A 27,477-nucleotide genomic window follows, 5' to 3' on the forward strand; every position below is an offset into this window, starting at 1 on the left:
GTGGATCCAGGTAGATGTGCGGTCGCATTGGGACCGTCACAGAGAGACAGAGAGATAGAAAGAGAGAGAGTGTCAGTGAGAGAGAAAGAGAGACGGAGAGAAAGAAAGAGAGTGTAAGTGACAGAGAAAGAGAGATGGAGAGATAGAAAGAGAGAGTGTCAGTGAGAGAAAAAGAGAGACGGAGAGATAGAAAGAGAGAGAGAGTGTAAGTGAGAGAGAAAGAGAGACGGAGAGATAGAAAGAGAGAGAGAGCGTAAGCGAGAGAGAAAGAGAGACGGAGAGCCTTCTGGGCTAAACTGGAGCTTTTAAGTGAATCCCAGACAGGCTGTGTGCATCAGGCAGGGATTTGCCCGCTAGTGAGAGGCGGTGCGGGGGCTTGGCAGAAGCTCCCAGGCTGCTGGGGGAAAATGAGGCTGACAGAACCTCAGTGAGGAGTGCAGCACAGCAGGGCAGGAACTGGGGTTGGGGCCAGACCACAGACACACGTCACAGGGGTTGAATGTGTGTAGTGTGTGTACTTACCACCACAGCAGCAGCAGCAGCAGCAGCTACTCAGCAAACACTCTCTGCTGTGTCTTCCTAGTTTGCTTTGTGTATCTGAGGCATGAACACTCGGGTGTGCATGTAAACACATGCACACACACACACACACACACACACACACTCTCACACACATGAGCACAAAGACACACATACACACTCACACACACATTACCCACACATACAGACACTCCTTTTCTCTCACATGCACATACACACACACACACACAAGATGCAAGGTCAACATTACAAAGCAAAAAATGGACAGGCAGCGAGAGAATAAGGTTATTTATTCAGTTCCATTGTGCCTAAAAGGTACGAGCTAGCATTTTTTTTCCCTCTTCACTCTGTAATATATTGCTGAGAAGAGCTGTCTAACAAAATGGAGTGGGCTGTATAATAGCCAGGTGATATTACTTGCATATTACCCTATTGTAGTTCTCTGTCAGCGCTGTTTTCAGGCCTCCTCTGCATTAATGACCTGTGTAAAGCCTCAACAGCACTTTTCCACAATGAAATTCAGATGCGGCTAGAGCGAGTTAGGCACCAGAGGTAGATTGAATCCACCCATCACTTTGCATCTGATTTTTTTTAGCCGCTGTGCTGCGTCGAAAAGAAACACTTTTAGGGGTTTGTGGTGGTCGCTCTAAGCGCTCGTAAGGCGGATGGTTTATCTGAAAAGTCTGAAAAGTTTTCTGGAGACAAAAGAGCATTTCCAGCGGGTTTACGCTGTTGATGATTGCTTAGCGATAGTCAATGCTACCTGTGGAGCTAACTGAGCATGAGCGGAATTCCTATCGGTTTAATACCATTGAAGCCATTTATTATTCATCACAAGAAGGTCAGGAACAATAATAACTCCAAACTTTGCTCTTGATATATGTGTGTGTGTGTGTGTGTGTGTGTGTGTGTGTGTGTGTGTGTGTGTGCGCGTCGGCACACTGTTAATGGAGCGAGCTGGAAGGATGCAATTAAAAAGATAAATAGCTTGTCGGATCCCCGTCTGACGGCAAAGCTTCCGGGGCTGTTTAAACAGTTATTCCAGTACGCCGCAAACAGACGGCCAGCGCTAATGACTGTCGTCTAGATGCGAAACAATAGCACTTTTCACGCACGCCACTCCTTTCCTTCTCATCGGCTCCCCTTCAGTTTGTTTTCCATTGAAAAGCCCAAAAAAAGAATCAAAATGAAAATGAAAGCCTCCTCGCCACTCATACGAAAAGTAAATAGCTAAATCAAATTAACAGTCGGGGGGCGCTAATCGATTTCCCTTCCTCACCTGCAGAGATGCATGACTATCCGCGGGATTGCGCAATTACCCCTGCTAATTACATCAGTCTCCCCCAGGTGCCCCTCTCTCCTCTCCGCTAAAGCACACTTTACACAGCTTCAGGTAGCGTCCAAAGTCATCATCAGCCGACGCTTCCCGACACTCGATTGTTCTGAAGACTGAAGTGATTTGGGGAGATTAATATCATCCGTGGGTATTAATATCATCCACAGCAGGGAGAGGGTCAGACAGGTTCACCTCACAGCCTTTTCCGGCATCACAGCCACTCCTCTCTCTCCTTGTCTCCTGGTGAAGTCTGAGGTCTGTGAGTGCAGCTTTGATGTTGGAGCAGGATAAGAGTCAGGATAAGAGTAGACACTGACCCAGTGCTGGCCCAGAGTTGGCCGCCATTTTGGCTCTGACACCTCGACGGCTTCATTCTCATTATGTGTTATCTGTGCCTGTGCTCCACGGGTGACTGCGACCCACCAGGCAGAGAAATAAGGGATGACCATCAGCTAGCCGACAGGAGCAGAGGGGAAAGCACTGCAAGGCAGGAGTGACCGAGAGGACACTGAAAAATAATAACACCATAGCATACTATGAGCTCCACAGCATGAGCATGTACAGAGGTGCGTTCAAAATAACAAAACAGTTGTTGCTTAGAATAACCTAATGACAAAGCCTCATATTCATAGTGAACGATGTCATGAAATGTTGAATATACAAAGTGAGCAATTCCAGACATACGGAGCATTCAAGCCTTGGGTAGTTCCAGTACTGTAACATTCCCAAAACACCGGGGCTTAAAGGTGTTAAAGTGTCTGTGATTAAGAAAAGAGCAACGCACACAGAGAGAAAAAGAAGCCTCTTCCTCCTCCTCTTTTTCCTCTTAAGAGTGAAAGATGGTATTGAACCACATGGCAGCACAATCAGTCCAAAGACACACTCCTGCCCCACCCTTCACTGACCCCCACCACCACACACACACACACACACACACACACACACAGGCGCACACACACACACACACACACACACACACACACAACACCACCACCACCACCACCGACCCCTAGCCTCTCATGCCTCATTACACACCATCTAACATCGTCCTGTCCCGCTCTGAGGACCCGCTGCAGAAACACTCCCCGAGCAAAATGATCGATGGAGCCATCGCAGGAGCAAGGGTACACAGGAGCGAGGCAGGAGCAAGGCCACGTCCAGGAGTAGATATAGAACATTGATTTGAAGAGGAGGGGGGGGGGGGGGGGGGGGGGCAGGGGGGGAGAAGAGAAAGAGGGAAGAAAAAGAGACGGGCATGAGCTTGAGACAGGGCCAAATGGAGAATTTAGAGGGGTTATTGTCCAGAAAAAAAGACACGTAATTTCTCCCCCGTGAAGCTTGGGTGTCTCTCCTGCCAAGACAGGAGGGGGGATGGACAGAACAGCTCCAGCCATTACTGAGTGGACTTTTTCAAAGTTTGATGCAGGGGTGCAAGCGCATGAAAAATTCACACTGTGATCCCACCCGCTGTTTTTTTTCTTCTGTGAAAGACTTTCACTCCATTGGAATGGGCCCTCAAAATCTTGTAGTGTTCTTTGGTGATACTTAGTTATATTTCAGTGTCTGTTCAGTTCCGTTTCTTGTTATATTATCATCATCTATTTCACTGTTGCACAATGCTGTGCCATAACTATAACAAACAGCACACAGTATTTCACAGCACCTTCTCAGTGTCCCCTCAGTCTAGTATCCCCTTACACTCCTTGTGCGATGCCTAGACAGGAACTGGATGGAGTAATTAGCTCTGGTTCCACTGCTCCATACGCCAACCTTAACTTAGGCTCCCTCATTAGTCTTTCGAGCGCTCAGTTACAATGCTGTCTAATAAATCGAAGCCTGGTTCTTGGCCCGAATAATAGCTGTGCTTTTCCCTCCGTCTTCTGCGTATAGTAATACCCATTCGTTCACGGGAGCCTAGAGCCTCTCAAACACTCCCCTCTAGATCGTGGCAATGTTTGGCTCCTTGTATGAGTGAGTGCGGTGCCCTAGATAAGTCCCCTGACAGCGGCTGGGTCTGTATGTAGCACAGTGGGATGTGTTGTTGTTGTTGTTGTTGTTGTTGTTGTGGGATTCAATCCAGCTGCTCTAGCCTTTTTTTTAATTTATGTATAAAGTGTTTGACATGGTAACAATAATTTCTATATCAGATTTGTTGTATATTTTCAATGTTTTTGTAGATTCCCTATGTTGAAAATTGATATCATACATAATGTCTTGTTTGTTATTTGTCCATGCATGCTTTTTTGTATAGTTTTTCATCCTTTCAATAATGTGTGTTTTCCCCATGAGTGTCTTTTAGCAGGCATACGGCCTCTTTGTCCCTCACTGTCTTTACTAATGACTTTACTGATCACATCATTTCCTTGTGTGTCCCTAACAAGCTCAATAAGGGACCACATCCTCAGCCTAAAGGGCTTACAATGACCCAAGGTTCCCTTTGATCGGCATCTCTTTAGCTCCTTCCTCAGAGAGGTCTTCACCCTCTCTCCAGGTCCATCAATAGTCAGAGAGCAAGGGTGGGGGGTCTTTCAGAGAGACCTTTTTTTTTTGTGCCCTGGCTACTAGTAGGATCGATACCCTCCCTCCCTTAGTGGCATTTCTGATTATTTCCCCCCGCACTCCTTTCCTCCAGACTCCTTACAGTGACTGGTTAGGCATTGATCCTGGATCCGTGGGACCGGATGATTGATGCAATTAAATAATTAAGAACCAGGTCAGAGAACTCGCAGACAGCTGAATGGTTGTTCTTTGAAACTCTGCACGACTCCCCGTGGGTGTTTTTTCCCCCCTCATTTCTATAAAAGCATGAATTAAACAGCGGTGGGCCCCCTGCTCCCAGCATGCACTGCAGGCTCCCTGCAGTAATCCAAGCTGGCAGGTGGCAAGCGTGGAGCACATAGGTGCCATGGGCGGTGATGTGTCTGGTGGGCAGCAGGATGATGGCTGTCAGGCAGCGTTTCGTGTCTGGCTCCCACCTGTCTACTGAGGGGTGGAGACACCCGGGCCTTGCGTGTGAATAGCACAGAAAGACTTCACCGTTTCTCACCATGAGTTATAATATGAAGGTTCTACCTACATATTACCCATCAGCTACCGCTAATCAGTGGGAGCTAATCAGTCTGTGAATCAGTCTATTGAAGGCATGTCACTGGATTGTCTTGATATATATATATTTATATGAAATATATGGTTCTTCATGCATTTCATAAATGAACAGTTTGGTCCCGCTGGTTGACGATGAACACGGTTATAGGTACAGTGTTTCAGGATTTGCTTTGTTGATTGACTAACATCACGACTGAGATCTCTCATGTTAGAGCACTACGCAGCCAACAGCCTGTGCCTGGGACCAGCTCACAGACCTGACCTTATTCAGGACAGCGGCATCTGTCTCATGTTCTTTTTATTTAGGAAAAAGTTATGTGTGAGGTATGTCAAAGCCATATAACGATCAGGTCTGGAATTTTGTTAATTGTGGGGAAGTAATTATTAAATGATTATGGTAATCAAAAGAAAAATCATTTTAATCTCCAAGTAAGTGCATCTTAAATGAGACTTGATGAGACGGATTATGTCAGCGTACTTCACTCCTGTGTTTACTTTGAATGGTCTTTGAAGCATACCAAACTCACACCTCTCTTTTCTCTCCCTCTCTCTCTCACAGCTTCCTGTGGCACATCCCTTTAACAGTAGCTGTGGGCAACTCCACTCACATATCCCCTGAAGCCATCATCTGGGTCTCCAATAAAACAGGTAGGTAACTCCGACTAATCATCTCTTTGCCTGCCTCCCCCCTTTTCCCCCCTATCCCTCCCACACGAGCTGCACTTCACGGTCCTCTAATGTAGGACGGCAACATTTGTCTCCGGTTTTCCGAATCGGTCCAGGAGCGTTTGATGTGCAGCCATCGCGGCTTGCCTCTCATTTGTTTTTTTCCCTAATTAAATCAGCCTCTTTTCCTGGCTCCGTCACTGATTAGATTCCATGCGTGATGTCTGCATGATGTGAATTCTAGAATGGGAACTCTGACATGATTAAATTCCATTGTCAAGGGATTGGCTGAAATGAGGTGGGAAGGTGTCCCTGGTGTCTCTCAGAGTCATGTCCCCATTTCATTACGGTCCATTCTGTCTCCTCACTAAAGACACTGACAGAACAGGACAGAGCATTTGCAGGTGCATGGCTGTCGGCTTGCTGGGACCCACATCCTGAACGCTCCTGAATTCAATTTAGTGCAGAGGAGGGAAATAGAGATGAGGCAAGATGGAGAGGGGGGGGGGGGGGGGGGTGGGGGGGCAGAGAGAGAACGAAAGAGACTCCATCCTCTATCCATTTAACATTTCCATTCTTCTGCTAACCCCCTGGAATAGTGTCCTGTCATGGGAACAATACCTCTCCGCCCCTCAGTAGATGACTGAAGAAAAGAGCGAGCCACAAAGACTCTCGAGAAATTCGACGAGAAAGCCCAGTGACACCGAAAGCCGCGAGGGGCCATTTTAGTATGTGCCCCACGCCTGCACACACAATCAGACGCACACGCTCAAAAGCCAACAATCCGTACAATCTGGTTGGCGATGCTTGTTTTTTCTCTCCACCCCCGCCCCCGCCCCCACCCCCCACCCCCTCTCTCTGATGCACGCTGCAAATGGGCATCCTCCTTTTCAAGCCAGAGCCTCTCAGCAGGTCCATTAGTTCTCAGACAGAAGGAGGAAGCGGAGGGTGAGATTCCCAGCGCTGATACTCACGGGGTGTAAAGCGAGCGGAGTGTGTTTAAGCTGAGGCCCGGGGGGAAAGTGTGTGTGTGTGTGTCTGTGTGTACATAGGAGAAAAGCAGGGGATATATCTCTGAATCTCATGGTCCCTTGCCTCACAACACTCAGCCACCGTTTCAAACTGTGTTAAATTGTTGGCTGCTTACACACACACGCACACACACACACACACACACACACACACACACACACACACACACACACACACACACACACACACACACACACACACACACACACACACACACACACATAAAAAGGGATATCAGTAGCACCCAGAAGGTAGCTTTTTCTAGGATTCTAGCTTAAGTAATCATGCTTAAATACCAACAAATGCCCTGGCAAATGTCAGGTTACATATCTGAAGTCCGCTAAACACTCTATTAAGGAAATTGCTTGAAGGTGGCTTTACAAATTATGATCATAGCCGAAACAAACAGAACAATCTACCCTGAAGCAAGGACTTCACGAAGTCAACATATCCAACAATAATTGAATCAAACAGAGCCTTGCCAGGGCAGTGCAGATGCAGCCTTGTACTCATTTAAATCACAATGTAATCAGATCTCTTTGTCCATGTAATCAATTTCCAGTGCCTGATTTGACATGGCTTATTGACCTAATGATGTTTTTGCCTGAACATAATGTGTGAAATAGGAATTGCAACTAATATTTCTGATCATTAATCCCAATGTAAAATGGTTATGCACAGCCTTGCAAAACGAAGATGATTCACTGCATTGAGCTTTGCAATGATATATGAGATTATAGATAAACTTGACCAATTCCCTTTTCCCGCTTGATGCAAACGGCAGTAGTTTTAAGTTTAAAGGAGATGGTCCCCGCTGCCGGTAGTGATCCATCCCACATGAGTGTTACTAGCTGGGTTTCCATCCAACTCATTCGCACATTTGAAGTGCATTTATGAACATTCTGTGTACATTTCCAGTGCTAGGCAACATAAACCTAATGAAGGGAGGGCCTGTGAACAGCTGCGGGTTCAAAACTTGAGCTTGTCAGGGGCAACTTTAACAGAAACACGCAATCAAATCTCAGCATTATACTCTATCAGACGTTAATCCACTCCTCTCTAGCGACTCGGTTTCTTATTCGATATAGAAGATTTGATGTAAATTCCAAGTGTTTCCACTCTGGATTTCCTAGTCGAATGGGCAAAATTTACGTTCAAAAATTGGATGGAAACCCAGCCAGTCTCTCTCATTCCTCGACCACCCCCCACCCACCTCCTTTCAGCTTTTCCCTCATACGTCACCTGTAATGAGCGCTGGCTGGGTGAACAGCGGCTGGGTAATGAGCTATCTGACATGCCTTAACGGCTTGTGTCCCGCCCTGCCTTCACAGAGACGCACAAAGTGGGCCAGATGGATGAGGAGACGTGGTTGCTTGGCAACATCAATCAGATGGGCTACTTCAGGGTGAACTACGACCTCCACAACTGGAGGCTGCTGATGGAGCAGCTCATGAACAACCACGCGGTAAGTTAGGCACTCTAACACTCTCCTCCAGCACTCTTCCCCTCTCTTCTATGGTCCTCTACTCTTCTCTCTTTTCATCTCATCTCCTCTCATCTCTTCTGTTCTCTTCCCCACTCCACTCCTCCCCTCCCCTCCCCTCTCCTCTCTCCTCTCTGATCTTCCATCTCTGGTTTCTTCTAGTCTCATCTCCCCGTCATTGTACTGTATGCCCTCACAGCCCTCTCTTCACCTTCTCTCTCATGCCCCCCCCCCTGTTCTTCATGCCTGCCTCTTGTTTGTACAGCTCCCTCTTCCTCCATCGCCATCTAATATTCCCCCTGCACTGTGCACACGTTTTTCTGTCCATTATTTCCTGCTTCCTCTTAATTCTCTTCCTCCTTCCTGTCCTCCTGTAGTTCGAACCCCCTCCCCGTCTCTCTTTCTCTCTCTCTCTCTCTCTCTCTCTATCTGTCTCTCTCTCTCTCTTTCCCTCTTTCTCTCTCTCTTGATAAATCCCGTAGAGGTTTTAGAGGGGATGGTGAAGGGTCACATTCAGATTGATTATGCACATTATAACGTGGTTAAAGATGTTATGTCTTTTGTTTGAGGGGTGGCAAAGTTACTGTGTGATGCTGGAGATAATGGGCAGATTATATTTAAAGTGTAATGGGGAGAAATGGGAGAGGTTTGAAGTAGGGCTGAACGATTAATTGCATTTGCGATTTAATCGCGATATGATAGAACGCAATTTTCTAACCGCAACGTTCGCGATTAAAAACGTGATCTTAAAATGGTAAATTTTGCACACAGTGTTTAAAAAGTGCATGCCTTGTGTTTATTCTTACAATGACTTTGTTTAAATTACTTAAATGCACAGTGGCAAAGCCACCGATTTGTTATTCTTGATTCTGTAATGAGCAGTTAAATACAAATTTAAATTGTGGGAAATACTATTTTATACTAAATGTATCTAATATTGTGTTGGTCATATTGAAATCTTTCTTTACGATTTGGGAAAAAAATTAGGAGAAAATAAAATAAATCGCAATCGCAATATTGGGGGGAAAAATCGCAATTAGATTATTTCCCCAAATCGTTCAGCCCTAGTTTGAAGACTTTTCCTTATTTTCAATGTGAATATCTTCTTAACGTTGTATGTGGATAATTCATGCAATCAAGTAAGAAAGTTCCAATTATCTTTCTCTCTGCAGGTAATCTCCATTGGGAACCGGGCCGGCCTCATCGATGACGTCTTTAACCTGGCCAGGTGGGTGATCCTGGAACCTGAGGGGACAAGCAGGCAGACAGACAGACAGATAGACAGGCAGGCAGCCTGGTAGGCAGGTAGGCAGGCAGGCAGGCAGGCAGGCAGGCAGGCAGGCAGGCAGGCAGGCAGGCAGGCAGGCAGGCAGACAGACAGACAGACAGGCAGGCAGGCAGGCAGGCAGGCAGGCAGGCAGGCAGACAGACAGACAGACAGACAGACAGACAGACAGACAGACAGACAGACAGACAGACAGACAGGCAGGCAGACAGACTGACAGACAGGTCTGCAATCCCACTGTTGAAATTCCAGGGTTCGCTGGTCCTCAGAGCCAGGGCAGCGTGCAGCCTCCCCCAGCTCAATCGTCTGGGCACAGGGACATAATGGGGACCTGCCAGTGGGTTATGGGCTGAGGCCCTGAAGCCTGCAGCATCTCAAATCTAGCATCCATTTGCTTACAGTCCTTGCCTTATTCTCTCTTTCCTTATGTCTTTCCTTCTTTCTTTTCTTTCTTTCTATTTTTCTTTCTTTCCTTTTTCTTTTCTTTCTTCCTGTGTTTTCTTTTTTTCCTCTTCTTTCTGTTTTTCCTTCTTTTCTTTCTCTCTCAATCTCTCTTTCTTTCTGTCCTATCCTCACAGTCGTCCTGGTATCTCCAGACTCCCACTCTGTTCCTCACTAAGCTCCTGTTGGTCAACATCACTGCTGTGTTAGATCAGTAAACATTTAGACAAGTGCTCAAGCTGTTTGTAAATATGAATTGATGTCTAACAGACAATTCCAGCTGAAAAGAAAAGTCCGTGGAGCCAAAGATGCTTCAACTCACTGGGCGTTTAACTGACTGGAATTTTTTCTGTAGTTTGTTTACAGTTTGTTCGAAGCACATTGAATGTTGAAGATGTTTTTGTCTCATTCCCTACTGTCTGAGAGTTGTGACCATGAAGGAAACAGGAACCTTTCTTACTTGTCGGTGTCTGATATGTTCTCTATGAAACAGGAATTCAGGTTTTGGCCACCACATACCAACAGATTAAGAAGAAATTAAAGGAGTTTGTTTCTAAATAAGTTTTCCTTTTAATACCAGTACACATTGTACTGTAACAAAGTTGGTAAAAAGTTGTTACTACTTAGTTGAATATTAGTTGAATATTGTTACTAGTCACTAGTAACCAGCTAAATCTTTTACATTGTGTTTTCTAGTTCAGCCACTATTTATTCAAAGATAATCCAGTTAATTTGTAATCCGGACAACATCTATAAAGATCAAGATTCAAGGTCAGGATTTTTTTTGGCATCTGAAGGAGATGGCTCTAAAGCAGGGGTCTTCAACCTTTTTCAGCCCAAGGACCCCTTGGCTGAGAGAGACACTGAGCAGGGACCCCCACCCCCGCCGCCCCAAATTTAGGCCTGATATTCATATATTTTATCTGGAACTAAGTGTCAGACACACACACACACACACACACACACACACACACACACAAACACACTCCCCTACACATGTTTGAACATAATGATACATAATTTGTAACACACAACTCGTTTCAATTTATTCTGTTCATAATTTTATGATTTTTTTTCTCCCTTACAGTTAGCCATTACTCCGTATTCAATGAGGGGGACAAATAATTGAGTAGCTTGAGAAGCTTAAGTATGGATGAAATATCTCATACCTAGTGAGAGGCCTGACGTTTGACAATTCATCACTCATGTCTTTGGCAACACGATTTTCCCTATGAAGCATTCAGTGCGTCACACATGGCTCTTGCACCGTCTGTGCACATCGCGACACATTTTGGCCAGGGTATATCATGTTCACGGAAAAAATTGTCGATCACTTTGAAAGTCTCTGAACTTTTTTGTACGTCCATGCAGCTGCTTACAGAATATAAATTCCTCCTGCATCTCATTTTGGTTGACAACCACACAAATGCTAAAAGCAGAGGGTCGTTTGACACGTCTGTGGATTCATCTAATTGTAGTGCAAAATAATCTGCTTTCGGGAGTTTCGCGACTAGTTGTGCCCTCACATCAGCTGCCAATTCATCAATTGAAAGGGGAAAAAAGCAAAGGGATGCTTTTCAGTTTTTTTCAGGTACTCGTCTGAAGGTAGATCATCTGAACCGCCATCAGTGCTGTATGACGTGAAGCTTTTGTTCCGAGAAATTACAAAACTTTTAAATTGTATGGTTATGGCAGGTAACGTGTTTTGGCACCAGATAGCTAAATGTAGCTAAAAGTGCATATGTTGCCATGGTAATCAAATGATCGCGTGAAGATTCATGGGTAGCCTATTTATTATTTTATAAACGAATAGAAAGCAATTGTTACGATCTGTTTATGTTTATGTAGCCTATTGGACGTTTTTAATTTTTGGAAGAGGGAAAAATGCTTCAGATGAAATAATTTGGCGGACCCCCTGCAGTACCTCCGCGGACCCCCTGGGGGTCGCGGACCCCCGGTTGAAGACCCCTGCTCTAAAGCCTAAAGGGGATTTCTAGGCTTTCTAGAAGAAAAAAAAAACCCTGATTAATTTGCTGAGCAGCTCTTTCTGAAACGCTCTGCAAATCTTTCCCTAATAGCCAAACAATTAACAGATAATTAAGATGGTAATGTCGGTTGTTTAGGAAGTCGGAGGCTGTCACGTCTAATGAGGGGAGCTTTAGTCTCTGAGGGAGTTCTGCCTCTGACACTGCTCCTGCTCGTGCTCCTGCTCGTGCTCCTGCTCGCTGTTCCCGCTCAGGCAAGAGCAGTCTTGGTTTGTTTATGCTTCAGTGTGTTAGCACGTCTGCTAACACGAATATTGATCGACCAGATGCACAGTTGACCAGATATCACCACCAATGCAAAGACACACACACACACACACACACACACACACACACACACAAACACATGTGCATATTCACACACTCACACAATCACAAGCACAGTCCTGTGTATATTCACACACACACACACACACAAGCACAGTCTCCCAAAAAACACACTTGTGCGTACAGCCATGCTCACTCACAAGCAAATATTGTGGGAGCCCTGAATATGATTATGCACAGACACACACATTCTCTTTCACACACATCATCATGACTCGAAACATGTTTCAAAGCTTGAGGTGGCCGCAACAGACACAAACACACACAGATTCACACGCATGCGTACAGACACAGACACAGACACAGACACAGACACAGACACAGACACAGACACAGACACAGACACAGACACAGACACAGACACAGACACAGACACAGACACAGACACAGACACAGACACAGACACAGACACAGACACAGACACAGACACAGACACAGGTAACCACACGCACACATGAAGACAGACAGACAGACAGACAGACAGACAGACAGACGCTGTCCACTCACACCACATCAGCTCTGGAAAGGTCTCACAGCTTGAGATGGCCACACACATGCAAACACACACACTCACACACACAGCCTGGCTCCCTCTGGTTTTGGAGGGGAAGTCAGAACATGAATGATGAATGACCACGGCTGGATAAACCCTCCCAGAGGTTTGCCCAAGAATAATGAACTAATTTGCTGCCCCCACCACACACACACACACACACACACACACACACACACACACACACACATATATACACACACACAAACACACACACATACACACATGCATACATATACATACACAAACACACACACACACACACATACACACACACACACACACATGCATACATATACACACACACACACACACACACACACACACACACAGACAGAAAGAACAGTGCTCGATACGAATATGGTAATGCTGTATTCTTTTATTTTTAATGAACGCCCACCCCTCGCTTTGAAGGAGCTGAATTATTCAGATGGCCAAACGCAGGGGATAAAATGATGTTGACGGAATGCCCACCCCCAGTCACATGACCCGAGTGGGATCGCCTGGGTGACCAGTCGATGCCAGTGCGAGTGGATGAGGATAATGAGAGCGACAGCTGGATAACTATCTGCCCTGTTGGGCTGTCTCTTCAATCGGCGATGCAAGAGGTTGATGATAGAGGTTGCATGTTACCAAACGCACAGACACGGCTAGTTAGGACATCTTTACCATCTTGGTGGTGGCGTGAGGCTGTACCAGCCCAAAGAGTCGTGCTGTGGTGCATGGAAAGCAGGGCTTGCAGGAGATGCTGAAGCGCAAGGCCTAAAGCTTGCATGGTAATTTTCCAAACTGAAGTGTCACTGCCAATCTACAGTGCGTAGGATGGCTCACACAGAGCCATTGTGCTGGCAAAACCAATTTGGTTTGATAAAACAAGATGAAGGATTTTTTTTTTGTCATCACATCCCCTTCCTTCCCAGAAGCAGGAACTGAGACATGCTTGTGGGAGCAGTGATGCATAGTGGACACAGTGGAAGGTCTTCGTTTGTTGTGTAATTAATAAACGGGATCCTTAATAAAACAACCCCTTAATGAAACAACCCCTTAATAAAACAACCCCTTAATGAAACAACCCCTTAATAAAACAACCCCTAATGAAACTCAGTTTTTGCATCAACTGCATCATCAGCCTGTCTCTGAAAACACCCCAACTCTCTTTGATTACACGTTGATCTGAATGTTTGAGAATGCTCAGCCTCCAGTAAATGTAGTGGATGACTGTGTTCGTTGGCGGATGGAGAGAAGAAAAAAAATCAGGGATGAATATTTCTTGTCTAGCTTTAGTGGAAAAGCCTTCACATCTTGTTCCGTCTCCAATGGCGGGCCTTACCAGCAGAGCAGAATTCAGGAGCTTTTCTGGTGTAACAGGTGGACTCAAAAAGGCTCTTCTAGGCTTAATGCCTTCTGAATCAACCCTTGAAGAAGGACCAAGGATTTTAAGTTTATTTCAGCATGCAGCCTGCGCAGGAAGTGACTGACTGGCAGTGGAAAAGGCATAATATTTATACCAGGCATGTCAACTAGTCAGGATAAATCAGGCATTCGTGAGCTAGAAAGAGATGAATGACGTCCGCACAGATGGTACATTGATGACGCGGGGGGCTCTAATCTAAGGCACAGGTCAGACCATGTGGGTTATTTGCTCCGTAGCTTTCTCTCCTGAGAACCATATGGGCATTTTGGCGTCACCTCGGGAAGGGCCTGGGGAGCTGATAAGACAGCTGAGAAGGACACTACTTCTGTTACTTTGAAACAGGGGAATTATTTAGGGCTTCAAGGATTTGAACAGGAGTGACTCGGGTCCATCAGGCCTAATGATGACAGCCGTTCATTCTCCAAAGAGAACAATAAAGGGGCAGAATCCTTTAGAATTTTCGCCAGTGGGTGCACACTCAATCGCAAAGCACACGTGGCGTATCTCGGCCTGTCATGAGCAGAACAAACCTGAACGAAGCGCTGAAATATTAACCCCTCCCACCCCACATTTGAATATTTAGCACCTGACGACAGCATCGGCTCTTTTGATCTGTGCTTTTAGTGGCAGCACGCTTATTTCTGAAGGGGATATATTATGCATTTATGCAAAATGAATATGACTGTAGTTTTAACTAGATGAGAAGCTCCCCTCTCCCACCTAACCACCCACTCACTATGCACCCCCCCCCCACCCCACCCCCATTCGCTTTGCAGAGGCATCGTAGCATGTCTTACATCCGAAGCAGAGAGACTCTCTCTGGTCTACTCATTTTAAACAAAGGTGTTATCACCAAAGCAGTGAGAGTCCTTGTTTTTAATGTGATAATGTAGCTTGATGTCATGCGAATGCCTTACTGTACTCTCTGACTGCTAAAATCACTAAGTGAAACCCCATGAATAATAAAAGTGCACAGCATTTTACCACAGAATGTAATTAGATAGGGTGCACCAGTGCTGCCTTATAAGTATCTGCTGTACACAGTAGGGTCTCACTTTATTTTAAAAGTCTGTAAGCCAATAAAATGTTTGATTCATAGAATGTCTGCCAAATTACTCAATTTAAATGCAAATGTAGTACACACAGACTTGGGGTAAGAATAAGGTACAAGTTAAGAGAAAAGCTTGGCTTGGGTGTACACTTGTGTGTACATGTGGAATTCAAACAGGATTTTGTGTGTATATATACTGTATATACTGTATATATACTGTATATAGGTCACTGAAGGTTTATGGATGATTTCTGAGTCTGTGGAGAGTCTGAAATATGCCCTAAAGTGTTATCCAGCCTTACCCTATCCATTGACATGCATGTTTTCTGCCACCTCCAGGGCTGGGTTCCTGCCCCAGAACGTCCCCCTGCAGATGATCTGCTACCTGCCCCAGGAGAAGGAGTTCCTGCCCTGGCACGCGTCCAGCCGTGCCCTCTACCAGCTGGACAAGCTCCTGGACCGCACGGAGGACTACAGCCTCTTTAGTGTAGGTGAAAGCCCCACATGGTCCGAGCACAGATGTTCCTGAAACAATAGTTCCCAATTCCCAGGGTGAACTAGCCACGGTTACACTTCATGTTAGGTTGCCCTCGGTAGTAAGAACTCAAAATGTAATTAGGTCATTAATCAGTACTGCTGCTTAAATTCATAATTATAGATTATAGATTTAGTGCAAATTAGTACAGTGTGCTTCTTATATTCTATTTGAAGATGTGGTTATACTTAGGGTTAGGCGTAGTGTTTGGTTTATTAACATGCAACACGTATGTTGCTGTAATAAACCTAGTATATTGTAATAAAACCCTTAATAAGTCTTAATGAGTCCTACTGTAGGAGGCTGCTGCAGTCTTGATTGAGTATATCTCAGTTCCATCGGTAAAAGAAGGGTTGGAGTAGCTTAGATCATCAAGTTATCATGGGAGCTTATTTGCAACATAGCTCTCCTGTCAGGCTCTCCTATCCTATGAAATGGCAGTTGTTTGAAGCAGAGCTGAGGCTATTATCACTCTGTTATTTGCGGCGTTCTACACTGCCTGTGAGATGGGGCTGAGTAATCTACTCCTGTCTGGAGCAGGGTCTTCACCTCCTCTCCCTACTGGAGTGCCGTCCTCCACAGCAGTGTTACAATGCATCAACAATGCGTCTTATAGCCTTCTCTCTCTCTGTCTCTGTTTCTCTTTTACTCTCTCTCTATCTCTCCCCTTCACTTCTGCCTATGTTTCGCCGCCTATCTCTTCCACTCTCTTCCTCTCACTCTCTCTTTCTCTCCCTCTTTCTCTCTCTCCCTCCCTCTCTCTCTCTCTCTCTCTCTCATTCTCTCCATGACTCAGTCGCCTCTTCCCACAGGAGTTGTGACTCACTCTCGCTTAGACTGCCCTAATGGAGATCTCCCCTCACCCCCTCACCTTCCACGGGAGAAAGGGCTGTGAAAGTAAACCTGTCGTGACTTCCCGAGTCCTCCCTCACCTCCTGGGGGCGTAACCCCCCATATTGTTTGTTTGTTTGTTTATCTGTCAAAGTGCATATTTTGATGAAGGACTTGTGCCAGCTGTGGTAAATACCTACCCCCCCCCCCCCACACACACACACACACACACACACACACACTCTCTGTCCCTCATTATGCCTCGGAGTGGGTGTCCAGCCAGGTGCCTCGTCCGGAATGTTCTGCACGTTTCTCCCCGGCGCTTCTCCGCCGTAGCTGTGAGAGCATTAATCCCCTGGCATGGTCAGCAAACTAGGCGGCTGAACGCAGGGAGAATTAGCACAACAAACACGCGCAACACGAGCGCCATCACCCCCTACCAAGTTACTGAACATCTTGTGTTGCCGGCTGTCTGTGCTGTGTATATGCAAGCGTGTGTGTATGTTTGTGTGTCTGTAAGTGTGTTTGTGTGAATGTGTATATGTGTGTGTGTGAACGTGTGTGTGTACATGTGTTTGTGTGGATATGGTCATATGTGTTTGTGTGTATGTGTGTGTGTGTGTGTGTGTGTGCGTGTGTTTGTGTGGATATGTTTATTCATGTGGATATGTTTATATGTGTTTGTGTGTGTCCGTGGTGTGTGTGGGTGCACATGTGTGTATATGCGCCTGTGTGTGCGTGCACGTGTGTGTGCGTGTGTGTGTGTTTTCCCAGAGCCATTTGCCACACGGCGAGGGCGTAATTTTTAATCAAACTCTCCTCTCAAAGACGCACCGTGACAATCGCCACAGTGATTTATCCATGACATCACCTACTGTGTTATTATGGGATGCAATTCAGAGGCCGCAGAACTGTTTAGCCTATATGAAGCTCCTAATGATTTCATACTTCCTTTGTCACGCTTTTACCCTGCTGTGTTCAAGCAGGTCTGGATGCAGATCAGCCCATTCATTGCTTGTCCAAAAACCACGACCTCTGTTTTTACCCAGAAAACCTCATTTCTACACATTTCTACACATCTGTTCACACATTTTATATCCTTGCGTTCACACTGTTTTGTTTACAGGACTATGTACTGAAGCAAGTGGCTCCCAAGTACCATAAGCTGGGGTGGCCGACGACTTCTCCTGACGGTTCCTTCATGCAGTCTGCTTATCAGGCTGAGTATGTGATGTTTCCACTTACTGTGCTTTTTGTTGAAGTGTGGGTTTTATACAATGTACAAAAAAAAAACTATACTTTCTGTATTTTTGCAGACCCCTAAGTAATGCACGCTCTCTCTTGCTTTGTCTTCTTTCTACCAACCTGTCTGTTTTTCTTTCACTCTTGTTGTCTTCACACACACACACTCACACTTACTCTCTCTCACACATACACAAACTCTATCTTTCCTCTCTCTCTCTCTCTCTCTCTCTCTCTTTCCTTCTATGTCTCCCCCCCAGAGAGCTCCAACGGGAGGTGATCATGCTGGCGTGTAGTTTCGGGAACAAACACTGCCATCGCCAGGCTGTGTCTCTCATCTCCGACTGGATCTCCAGCAACAAGAACAGGTAGAGATGGTTGGAGCCAGCTTCCACACCTCCCTCCAGCTACAGCCCTGAGACATACCCCCATACAGCCTGCATACACAACAAAGGCTACCATAGAACATGCACTCACAGTATTGGACTACCACACAGCTTGCATACACAGTACAGGAATACCATGGGTTATTCATCCTCAATATGCCAGTACCATGCAGCATTCATTCACATCATAGAACTCCCATACAGCTTGCATACTCAACTTTGGAGTGCGCATGCAGCCTGCCTTCACAATATAGAGTGTAGGTTGCACGACACAGCATAGGAGTACCATGCAGTATGCATTCACAATCTGCTGTGCCACGCATCTTAAATGCACTATACAGAGTAATACCCAGAAGGCATTGGCTGCGTAGGAGTACCACGTGACTTGCGGCGTATCCCCCTGTCCACAACATGTTGGTTTCTTATGTATAGCAAGTCCCATGTTAAGAACACCCTAGTGTCCTCATTATGTGTACTATCATTACCATTAGCCATATGTTCAGTATACCCTAGGATGTGCTTTTGTACATCACTCTTAAAAAAAAAAAAAATGAGAAGAGAGAATTGCGGTGCCAGGTCTTCTGTTGCTTGTGGGAAATGACACGGTTGTAGTTCCTCAGTCACTCCTTTACTCTGGAGGTTTCGTCGTCGGTTGCCGCTGGCAGGAATTTTCAGAGATCTGATCAACAGGGCCACACAGGAATTCTGCCAACCTTTTTGCGCGCTCACAATGCCAAGTGTCCATGGAAACGCTGTTTACTCGTCTAATTCTTTTTCTCTGTTGCTCGTGGCGATGCTTGAGGTAGAATTGGTAATCCCCAGCTTGAGCACACGGGTTCTCGGCAAGCAGAGAGTAATGACAAAAGTAACGTTCGGGGGATTGGAGGCATTGGTCTAGGATTTTCAAGGTTTCAATTTCCGTGTTCCCCTTGTGCACGTTCCATGACAGCCTGTCACCGAGGGGCCTATGCTTTACCTCCGTTTTATACAGAGTGTGTGTGTGTGGGTACACACAAGAACAGACAAACACACAGGCACATACATGTACACAGATACTCGTAATTACGCACATACATGTACACAGATACTCGTAATCACGCACATACATGTACACAGATCCACATGCACACAGATACATGACAAACAGAGACATCGTGCACCTACACACAGACATCTCACGCCTACACTCAGATATCTTGTGCCTACACATAATCAGAGATTCAGATGCATTTACTACACAGAAACACATGATATAGATTCCACCATCCATCCCTGCCTTCTCCCTTACCTCTGTTTTATATATTCTCCTTGCATATTCTGTCTCCGAGAGTCTGGATGGAGAAGAAGAAAAGAAGACCAAGACAGGAACGAGTTAGAATCTGACACGTCTGATATGTGGTTCTGTGTCTCACGCTTTGCTGGGTGTACGGTTACATTTACACAGGCTCTGCAGATAACTGCCACCTAGACCCATGCATTAGCACTTGTGCCTTATTTTGCAGGAATTGCTAGTGCCCCTGTGTAACCCTGGTTTCAATGATACATGAAGGCCTCCAAAGACAGACAGGCTCTCATGAATAACATGAAAAATATTCTATTAAAATATTGAAGCCGTCATGATGTGCAGTCGCTACTTTTTTCTTTTATGGAGTTAGTCAAAATGGCAAATGCGGTGACCCCCTTTGCGGGTTAAGGGAGGGAACTGACAAGTAATTTAGGATTCGTGAGCAATTAGTGTCACGTCGGCACCCTCCGTGTCCTAGAATGGTCCTCTCTCTGGTGTACGTCGTACCCCTCACCTGGCTGTAAAAATCTCTGTTTGATTCCAGAGTCAAGGACAAGTGCCCAATAAAAAGATAATGCCTTTGTCCTCTGCATTTATGAAGCGGTTGGGGAGAGGCAAGAGGGGGGGTGTATAATGGGTGACAGTTGGCCTAGGTGGTTATGTTCCTCTAAACTGCTCAGGCAGTGCAGTCAGTGCCGGGAGCATCTAACTGTGAAGAGCCTTTGAACATGTACGGATGAGGTCTGAAGGAGACATTTGACAAGTTCACAGGCAGTTGTTGCGTTGTAGTAGGAGTCTGGATACGCCAGGCCTATGGCGGTCCTGTTTCCGCCAGAACTATACCCTGGAGATGACTAAGGCAGGACTGTTTCCCAAGCCGCTGGTCAGAGCGCAGCGATTATCATTAGTGAGATGAGGCTCAGTCGGTGATTAGGCAACTTCAAAACCACTGTAGTGTGGACAGCGCCTCCAGTCGTGGATTTGTGTATTCGTTGGCTCTTACAAAGTTCAGCACTGTTGTTGATGGACAGCATCTTACACTGATTGGATTAAGGCCAGGCCATTTGCTCCAAGTTTTATCCAAGTGAACTCCCATTACTGATACCATTGATGTAAAAACAAACTCCAGTGAAGAATTACGCTACAGTGAAATGCACTGAATGTGTGTCTAGTCATGGCAGGCTGTGCTGTGATTAAGCGTAGCTCGAACTTACTGTGGCAGACAGAATTGCATTGTACTTTAGTATGATGTACGGCTACTTTTTTTCAATATTTTGTTTCTCACAAAGAGATGAATCTGAAGAGGAGTATAGCTCTGATTTTGAATCGGCTTTGCTATCTCAGTTTCTACTTGAAGGTCAAGCTTGCTGGATCTATATTTAAGCAGAGTCTCTTTTTGAGTTTTCATCTGTGAACTCGTCTTGTATGATAATGTCTTTGAGGCCACATAATCTTTTTTTTTAATCTTCTGGGTTTGAGATGTAACTTCACCATTCATTTTTGTCACAATGATAGTCATAATCTTTTTCTACATACAAGAAAGAGAGAGAGAGAGAGAGAGAGAGAGAGAGAGAAAGGGAGAGAGAGAAAGAAAGGGAGCGATCTTGAACACATCTAAAAGACTGCAGTAAAGTGATTCACTTTTTTTGAAAGAGTGAGCGTACTCCACTGATCTCATCAAAGCAAAGACATATATGGCTATATGACCCTTCATACTGTCATACTGTCTCATGTTAAATTCACCTGGCGGCTCAAGCCAAAATCAGCAGACCTTTATCCGTCTGTGAGAGCAAGTCAGCAGCTCCTTCTCTGAATTGCCAGCATCCTTCAGCTGGTTGAATGTCACCTACCTCCAGTCTTGTACAAATGTTCTGGCCACTAGCGTCCATACCTCCAACGCACAAGGCTCTTTAGTCTGAGCCGAAATGGAACACGAGGCGCAGTGACTCCATGCTCAATTCCAAGTCCCTATATCAGATCACATCATTCGCCCATAGGGGACGTTTGAATCGCATGCAGCCCTAGTTCCGCAGAGGCATGCTATATGTGAATGAGAAGGTCATCGCTGTCTGAATTCATGCCTTTAATACACTGGATATGATGGCCCGCATGCCAAGGAGGAATCATATAGTGTCATGAGCTCTAAGGCACTGGTGAAGTGAAATGAGATAGTGCAGGGGGCCCTGGGCTGATCTTTTTATGTCCTGTTCATGTGTAGATGGATCTCTAGATCATTTGAGACAGAAATTTAGTCTGTCTTTATTTGAAATGGTTTATGTTGCGTTCTCTCAAAAGCAGCTTGGGAGAGTTGTACGATAATAGACAGGAGATGAACAGATGAGGTATTGGTATGTAAACTCTTCAGAGGTCACACACTATGGAATGCTTCACTTCTGCAAGGAATGTTTTCTGGGACATTGAGTATTGTCTATTAAGTACATCCCTGGAACTTCTGTGACCTCTTTGTACACTCTCTAAAATCTTTTGAGGACTTTTTGCAGACTTAGAAGTCCACCTCATTCATCTCAGTTGTAAACGGAAGGGCCATTTTCATTTTTATATCTCAGCCAGTGGAGAAACAGCCACTTTTCATCAGTACTACATTACCCAGCATTCCCCTGAGTCTGTGCTTATATATCCCTCAGCACCCTCGCAATTTAGACTGACCTTTAGGGTGGCTGGTAACCATCATCCGAGTAGAGGAAGTGGCAGGATGGAGGTTTTAGAAAAAAAATTCTGGTGTTATGTGGTGTTATTTATTTTTGTGTTTTAAACCATTATTTACAGTGGTTTAAAACAAAGGCAACGAAATCAATTAGGTATGTTATACAATAAAGCAATTTATTCTGTCTAAAAGGATGTACATAGATACAAAACAAGTCGATTGCAAATGCAAGTCAAAAGCAGAACTTTTTCTTCATCTGAGGGTTAACCATGTTTGAGCAATCTCAGGCTGAGGAAAACTTTAAATGTTTATCTGAGGTCCATCACTGATGTCAGGTTATCAACAACGCCAGGTGGTGTTTTAAAACAACATTAAAATAGCTGTGGTGAACAGCAGAATAAAAAAAACCAAAGCTTTCCCAAGTCGCTCTGAACAACTTGAATACATTGTTTATTTTCTCTCTCTCTCTCTCTCTCTCTCTCTCTCTCTGCAGGATCCCACCTAACGTGCGGGACATCGTGTACTGCACCGGCGTCTCGCTCATGGACGAGGATGTGTGGGAGTTCATCTGGATGAAGTTCCACTCCTCCACCGCCATCTCTGAGAAAAAGGTTCTCCTGGAGGCCCTGACCTGCAGCGACAACAGCTTCCTTCTCAACAGGTAAGAACCTCATAATTGTTGGGAATATATGCTTCTTAAAGGTGCGGCCCTTGATTATAATCTATTACTCTTGTCTATAAATTCAGTGAAATTCACCTCATGTTCCTTTAGACGTCTGTTCAGTGTGCGCTCATAAAAATAAAGGTGTTCATGCACAGTCTTGCCTCTGTAAGAGGGAAACAAACAGTGTCTCGGACCGAGCCATACACTATTCAATCCAATCAGCAATGTTGCTTCAGGAGCACAGAAGGGGAGGGGTGTAATATTATTGACTGTTGAATTAAAATATCACCAACTTTTTCGCGAGGATCGAGGGCTTCTCCTTTAACGTACTCCCTGAACATATGGCACTGTAACACAGCCCCCTTTACTGAAGGCTTCCTGCTTCTGTCTATGCTAATGGTGTCAGGAAGTGTCTCAAGACACCTCAAGAGTTTTCTTAGCCCAGCCAATCACACTTTGATTGCCTTAGCAACAGCCCCCTTCTGTGTGGATGTGAATTGCGATGGATAATCCATTTCATCTAAATTAATTGAAGTGCACTGGGAGAACGCTGGTAATAGAATCGGCAGAGGGGCCACGGAGGGAACAAACACCCACCTGCTGAGCTGTTCAAAGGGGCTGAAGAGAGTTCATCAGGGCCTCATATACATTTATTCATTTAGCCTTGGTAACTTACAGTGCAGTGCAGACAGACATTTTCAGCAGTGTATGTGTGCCTCCTAGTCATTGGACTCGCGACCTTTGTGTTGTCAGCACTTTGCTCTAACAGTTTAGCTGCAGGAGAATATGGAACTGTAGCCGTTTATTTCACAAACGTAAGATGGCTTGTAGTCGTTATGTGTCAAAAATATGAACTAGTGTAGTCATTATATGTCAGCAAATAAGAAATAAATAAGATAGTTCAAGAATCTTGGGTGATTCTTCAAAATACCCTCAGGAAATTGCAACATGTACAACTTGGATCAGACCCCTGAACACCCCCGAAAAGTTGTATTGGTTTAGTCCTAGCTCATTTGTTCTCATACCATCTATGTACTCCTGAGTCTTGTAGAATTGTGTGGGAGGGGGAGACTCTGTGTGGTGGCTGTGTGTGTGTGTGTATGTGTGTGTGTGTGTGTGTGTGAGAGTGCTTGTTGTGCACCTCCAATGGCTCGGTGGTGACAAATCTGGTGTGGGTGGAGCAGCAGGATTAGGGAGGAGAGGAGGTGAGGGATTACCTCCTCCGGCCAGCCAGAGAGATCCCCACCACACCCCAGCATTGTTACACACTCACACTCACACTCACATTCACACTCACACTGATGGAGATAATTTCCAAACACTGTTAATGACTTAAGAATATAATAATCAAGTGCCTTGTATTATTAATTCCTTGTATGAATCATGTGCTTATGAAAACAGAAACATGGCTTTTCTGTGTTTCTGTGTGCGTGTGTAATTTAGAATATTAGGTGCCACTTAGTCTGCATATGTACAAGAGCATGTTTAGACCAGAAGAGATAAGAAGGGTCGAACTGTGCTTCTTCCAACCTTGCAAAACTTCCATCCTTGCCTCGGACGTGAGAAATCCACCACGTGGTTTTCCCTGCTGAATGCTCAACTTCTGTCTATATAAACCTTGTGCGATGTGTTTATCATTGCTTCACTTTCATCCTTGTTTTGTGAGTGAGCCCAATTGCAATTGTTGTTTGTCTAATAAATATACTTATATGCAGCTCCGGAGTCCTGAGGTAACTAGGGTGAATTTTCACCTATCATATTTGGGGGCTCGTGTCCGGGACAACCTCTTCGACTCTCCATGCTGGGCTAATCATCAGGATCTGAATCGTACGGAGGAGTCAAAGATATTTCCCTAACGAATGTTCTAGTCCCCTGGGCGCAGTCACCTTCCTTAAGCCTGTAAAGGAGAGCTAGTGTCTCTCCCGAAGCCCCGAAGCGCGTTCGGTGGAAGAAGACGAGAAGGCCTCTGAAGGAAGGGTATAGAAGGAAGGGTGGCCTCTGGGCGGGGAAACATAGCTAGGGAAAATGTTTCTATGAAACTTCGTTTTTCTAAAGACCTCCAACTTGAATTGGAAGGAGGTCAGGGCCTGCCAGCGAGGAGAGCCGAGAGTGAAGGAATTGAATTAGACTATAGGGGTTGGACCCTGAGCTGTTTGTGAGTATATTGTTTGTTTGTTGTGTGTGCACACTAGTATAGTTTTTCTTGGGGTTGAGACTAACTTTATGCTTTACACCAAAGCATTTTATTAATTTTAACTTGCACTATTTTTACTATTTCTCTGTAAAACTGTTTTAAGGGTACCATGGCACTGTCGGAAACCATATTGTGGCTTCAATATATCACATGTTATTCTCAGAGATATTTCCCTAACGAATGTTCTAGTCCCCTGGGTGCAGTCACCTTCCTTAAGCCTGTAAAAGAGAGCTAGTGTCTTTCCCGAAGCCCTGAAGCGCGTTCGGTGGAAGAAGACGAGAAGGCCTCTAAAGGAAGGGTATAGAAGGAAGGGTGGCCTCTGGGCGCAGAAACATAGCTAGGGAAAATATTTAACAGGGTAAGACGGAATCTATGAAGCAGCACTGTGGTTCCGACTGAGCTTAAGACCAGGCAGAAGGGTTTTATTACTTTTATTCCTTTCATCATGATTTTAGTAATCCAAGAAGACTATCGGAACATCAAGTTCTGATACAATGTTGATTTTTTTTTTTACTCCATGTATTGCTTTTGCTGCTTGCTTTTATGGATTTTATGTAAAGCACTTTGAAGAATTAGATCTCACAATACTAAAAGATATGCTGCAATATTGAGCCATGGTGAAAACATGCCTCAATAAGTGGGAATAGAACCTGTGAGGCTTAAACCAAGGTTGGGCCAGGACATTGGGTCCTAATCAACAGCCTCAAAAGAAAACACTGCCACTTGCCCAAGTGGGACAGACCATACAAAGTGCTACTGTCAACATCTACCACAGTCAAAATAGCGGAGAGAGCCACCTGGATACATCTAACAAATTGTAAACGAGTAAGCCTTCCTAAGAAAGAGACAGAGGATAGGAGCTGTCTTCCTCTACAGTTTCCAAGGCCGGGCCACTGTGACAGAAGTCCAGCTACAAAGGGGATTCTTTGCGTTAGGCAATTTTTCGTCTCAAACCTGGTGAAGAAAACTACACTGTCCAGTGGGGTAAAAGAGCCTAGTGGATACTGGGAGGGGCGGTCCTATCTCTGTGAAGTCATGGGGAGTTACAAGGGAAAAATTAAACAATGTGTGGATAGACCAGAAGAGACAAGAAGGGTCGAACTGTGCTTCTTCCAACCTTGCAAAACTTCCATCCTTGCCTCGGACGTGAGAAATCCACCACGTGGTTTTCCCTGCTGAATGCTCAACTTCTGTCTATATAAACCTTGTGCGATGTGTTTATCATTGCTTCACTTTCATCCTTGTTTTGTGAGTGAGCCCAATTGCAATTGTTGTTTGTCTAATAAATATACTTATATGCAGCTCCGGAGTCCTGAGGTAACTAGGGTGAATTTTCACCTATCACACACTCACACTCACACACACACACACACACACACACACACACACACTCACACACACACACACACACACACACACACACACACACACACACACACACGCACTGACACACACACATAAACACACACACAAACTCCCATCCAGCCACACACACCCCCCCATCCCCCCCACCCTCTCGGTAGACCCCTCAGGTCTGACATCTCCATCTACTGTGAGGCTGCTTCCTGTTAGCAGTGAGAGAAGTGAGCAGCACACATATGTCTGTTATCCAGAGAAAACATGAGGTACACCAAGAACCCTCCAAGAACCACCTTATGGCGCAGAATCTTTTTTTTTTCAAAATAATTTCTTTTGTGAAGGGCTCACTATGTCAACCCAAACGTGTTCCCTGAACTTTCCCTGTTCTTATGCAGCCTCTTTGGGTACAACTCCACACTGCTACATGTCTAGTCTTATATGTGCGGCTTTTTTTACCAGACAATTGCACAGTCATATGTAGCTATATCCACCAACCAGCAGGGGTTGCTGTTGCAGCCACAGGAACACAATGTCCAATCTGATTTCCCTCCCACAAGTCGTACCAATGTTTTTTTTCCCGTTTTTTTGTTGTTTTTCTTTTCAAACAGCTCAGTAGCACCATGATCAAGACTCCAGCCTGGGTTGCCATGGCAATGGGCTGGTGACATTTTTCCGCTGTGCCCCCCCGTCCTGTTGGTTACCTGTAGCCATTACCAAAACTACAGGTGTTCCATTGCCATTATCCGATATTCCTGCTAACTCTTTTAAGCACATGCATTCACCACACCACAATTGCACTCTCCTCCTGGTGTTACCTTCTTGCTGTAATAGATCCCGGCCACAGTGCTTTGATTGGCTCTAGCAGACACGCTTTGTTGGCTGTCCATCACGGTGAAGGCTTGTTTGGCTTTCCTGTCAAAGGCCACCGCACATAATTATGCCTCATACGGTTTCAGCAATCAATTACTTAACTGTCATACACCATTAGCCCACCTGCCAGTCGCTGGGGAAATAAAAGAACCATAGTGTCAAGTCCCA

At 45.2% G+C, this 27,477-nt stretch overlaps 1 protein-coding gene across 1 annotated transcript in view; it reads left to right on the top strand.

The window, feature by feature from the left end:
* Positions 1 to 27,477, top strand: part of LOC105892297 (thyrotropin-releasing hormone-degrading ectoenzyme) — a 133,839-nt gene that overhangs the window by 100,522 nt on the left and 5,840 nt on the right. The window contains exons 10-16 of the mRNA XM_031558292.2: positions 5,541 to 5,629; positions 8,011 to 8,144; positions 9,335 to 9,390; positions 15,618 to 15,765; positions 17,771 to 17,868; positions 18,147 to 18,254; positions 22,716 to 22,883. Coding sequence (XP_031414152.1) covers positions 5,541 to 5,629; positions 8,011 to 8,144; positions 9,335 to 9,390; positions 15,618 to 15,765; positions 17,771 to 17,868; positions 18,147 to 18,254; positions 22,716 to 22,883 — 801 coding nt within the window. The remainder of the gene's footprint in view (positions 1 to 5,540; positions 5,630 to 8,010; positions 8,145 to 9,334; positions 9,391 to 15,617; positions 15,766 to 17,770; positions 17,869 to 18,146; positions 18,255 to 22,715; positions 22,884 to 27,477) is intronic.

The sequence above is a fragment of the Clupea harengus genome, chromosome 21 (assembly GCF_900700415.2).
Source record: "Clupea harengus chromosome 21, Ch_v2.0.2, whole genome shotgun sequence".
NCBI classification, from domain to species: Eukaryota; Metazoa; Chordata; class Actinopteri; order Clupeiformes; family Clupeidae; genus Clupea; species Clupea harengus.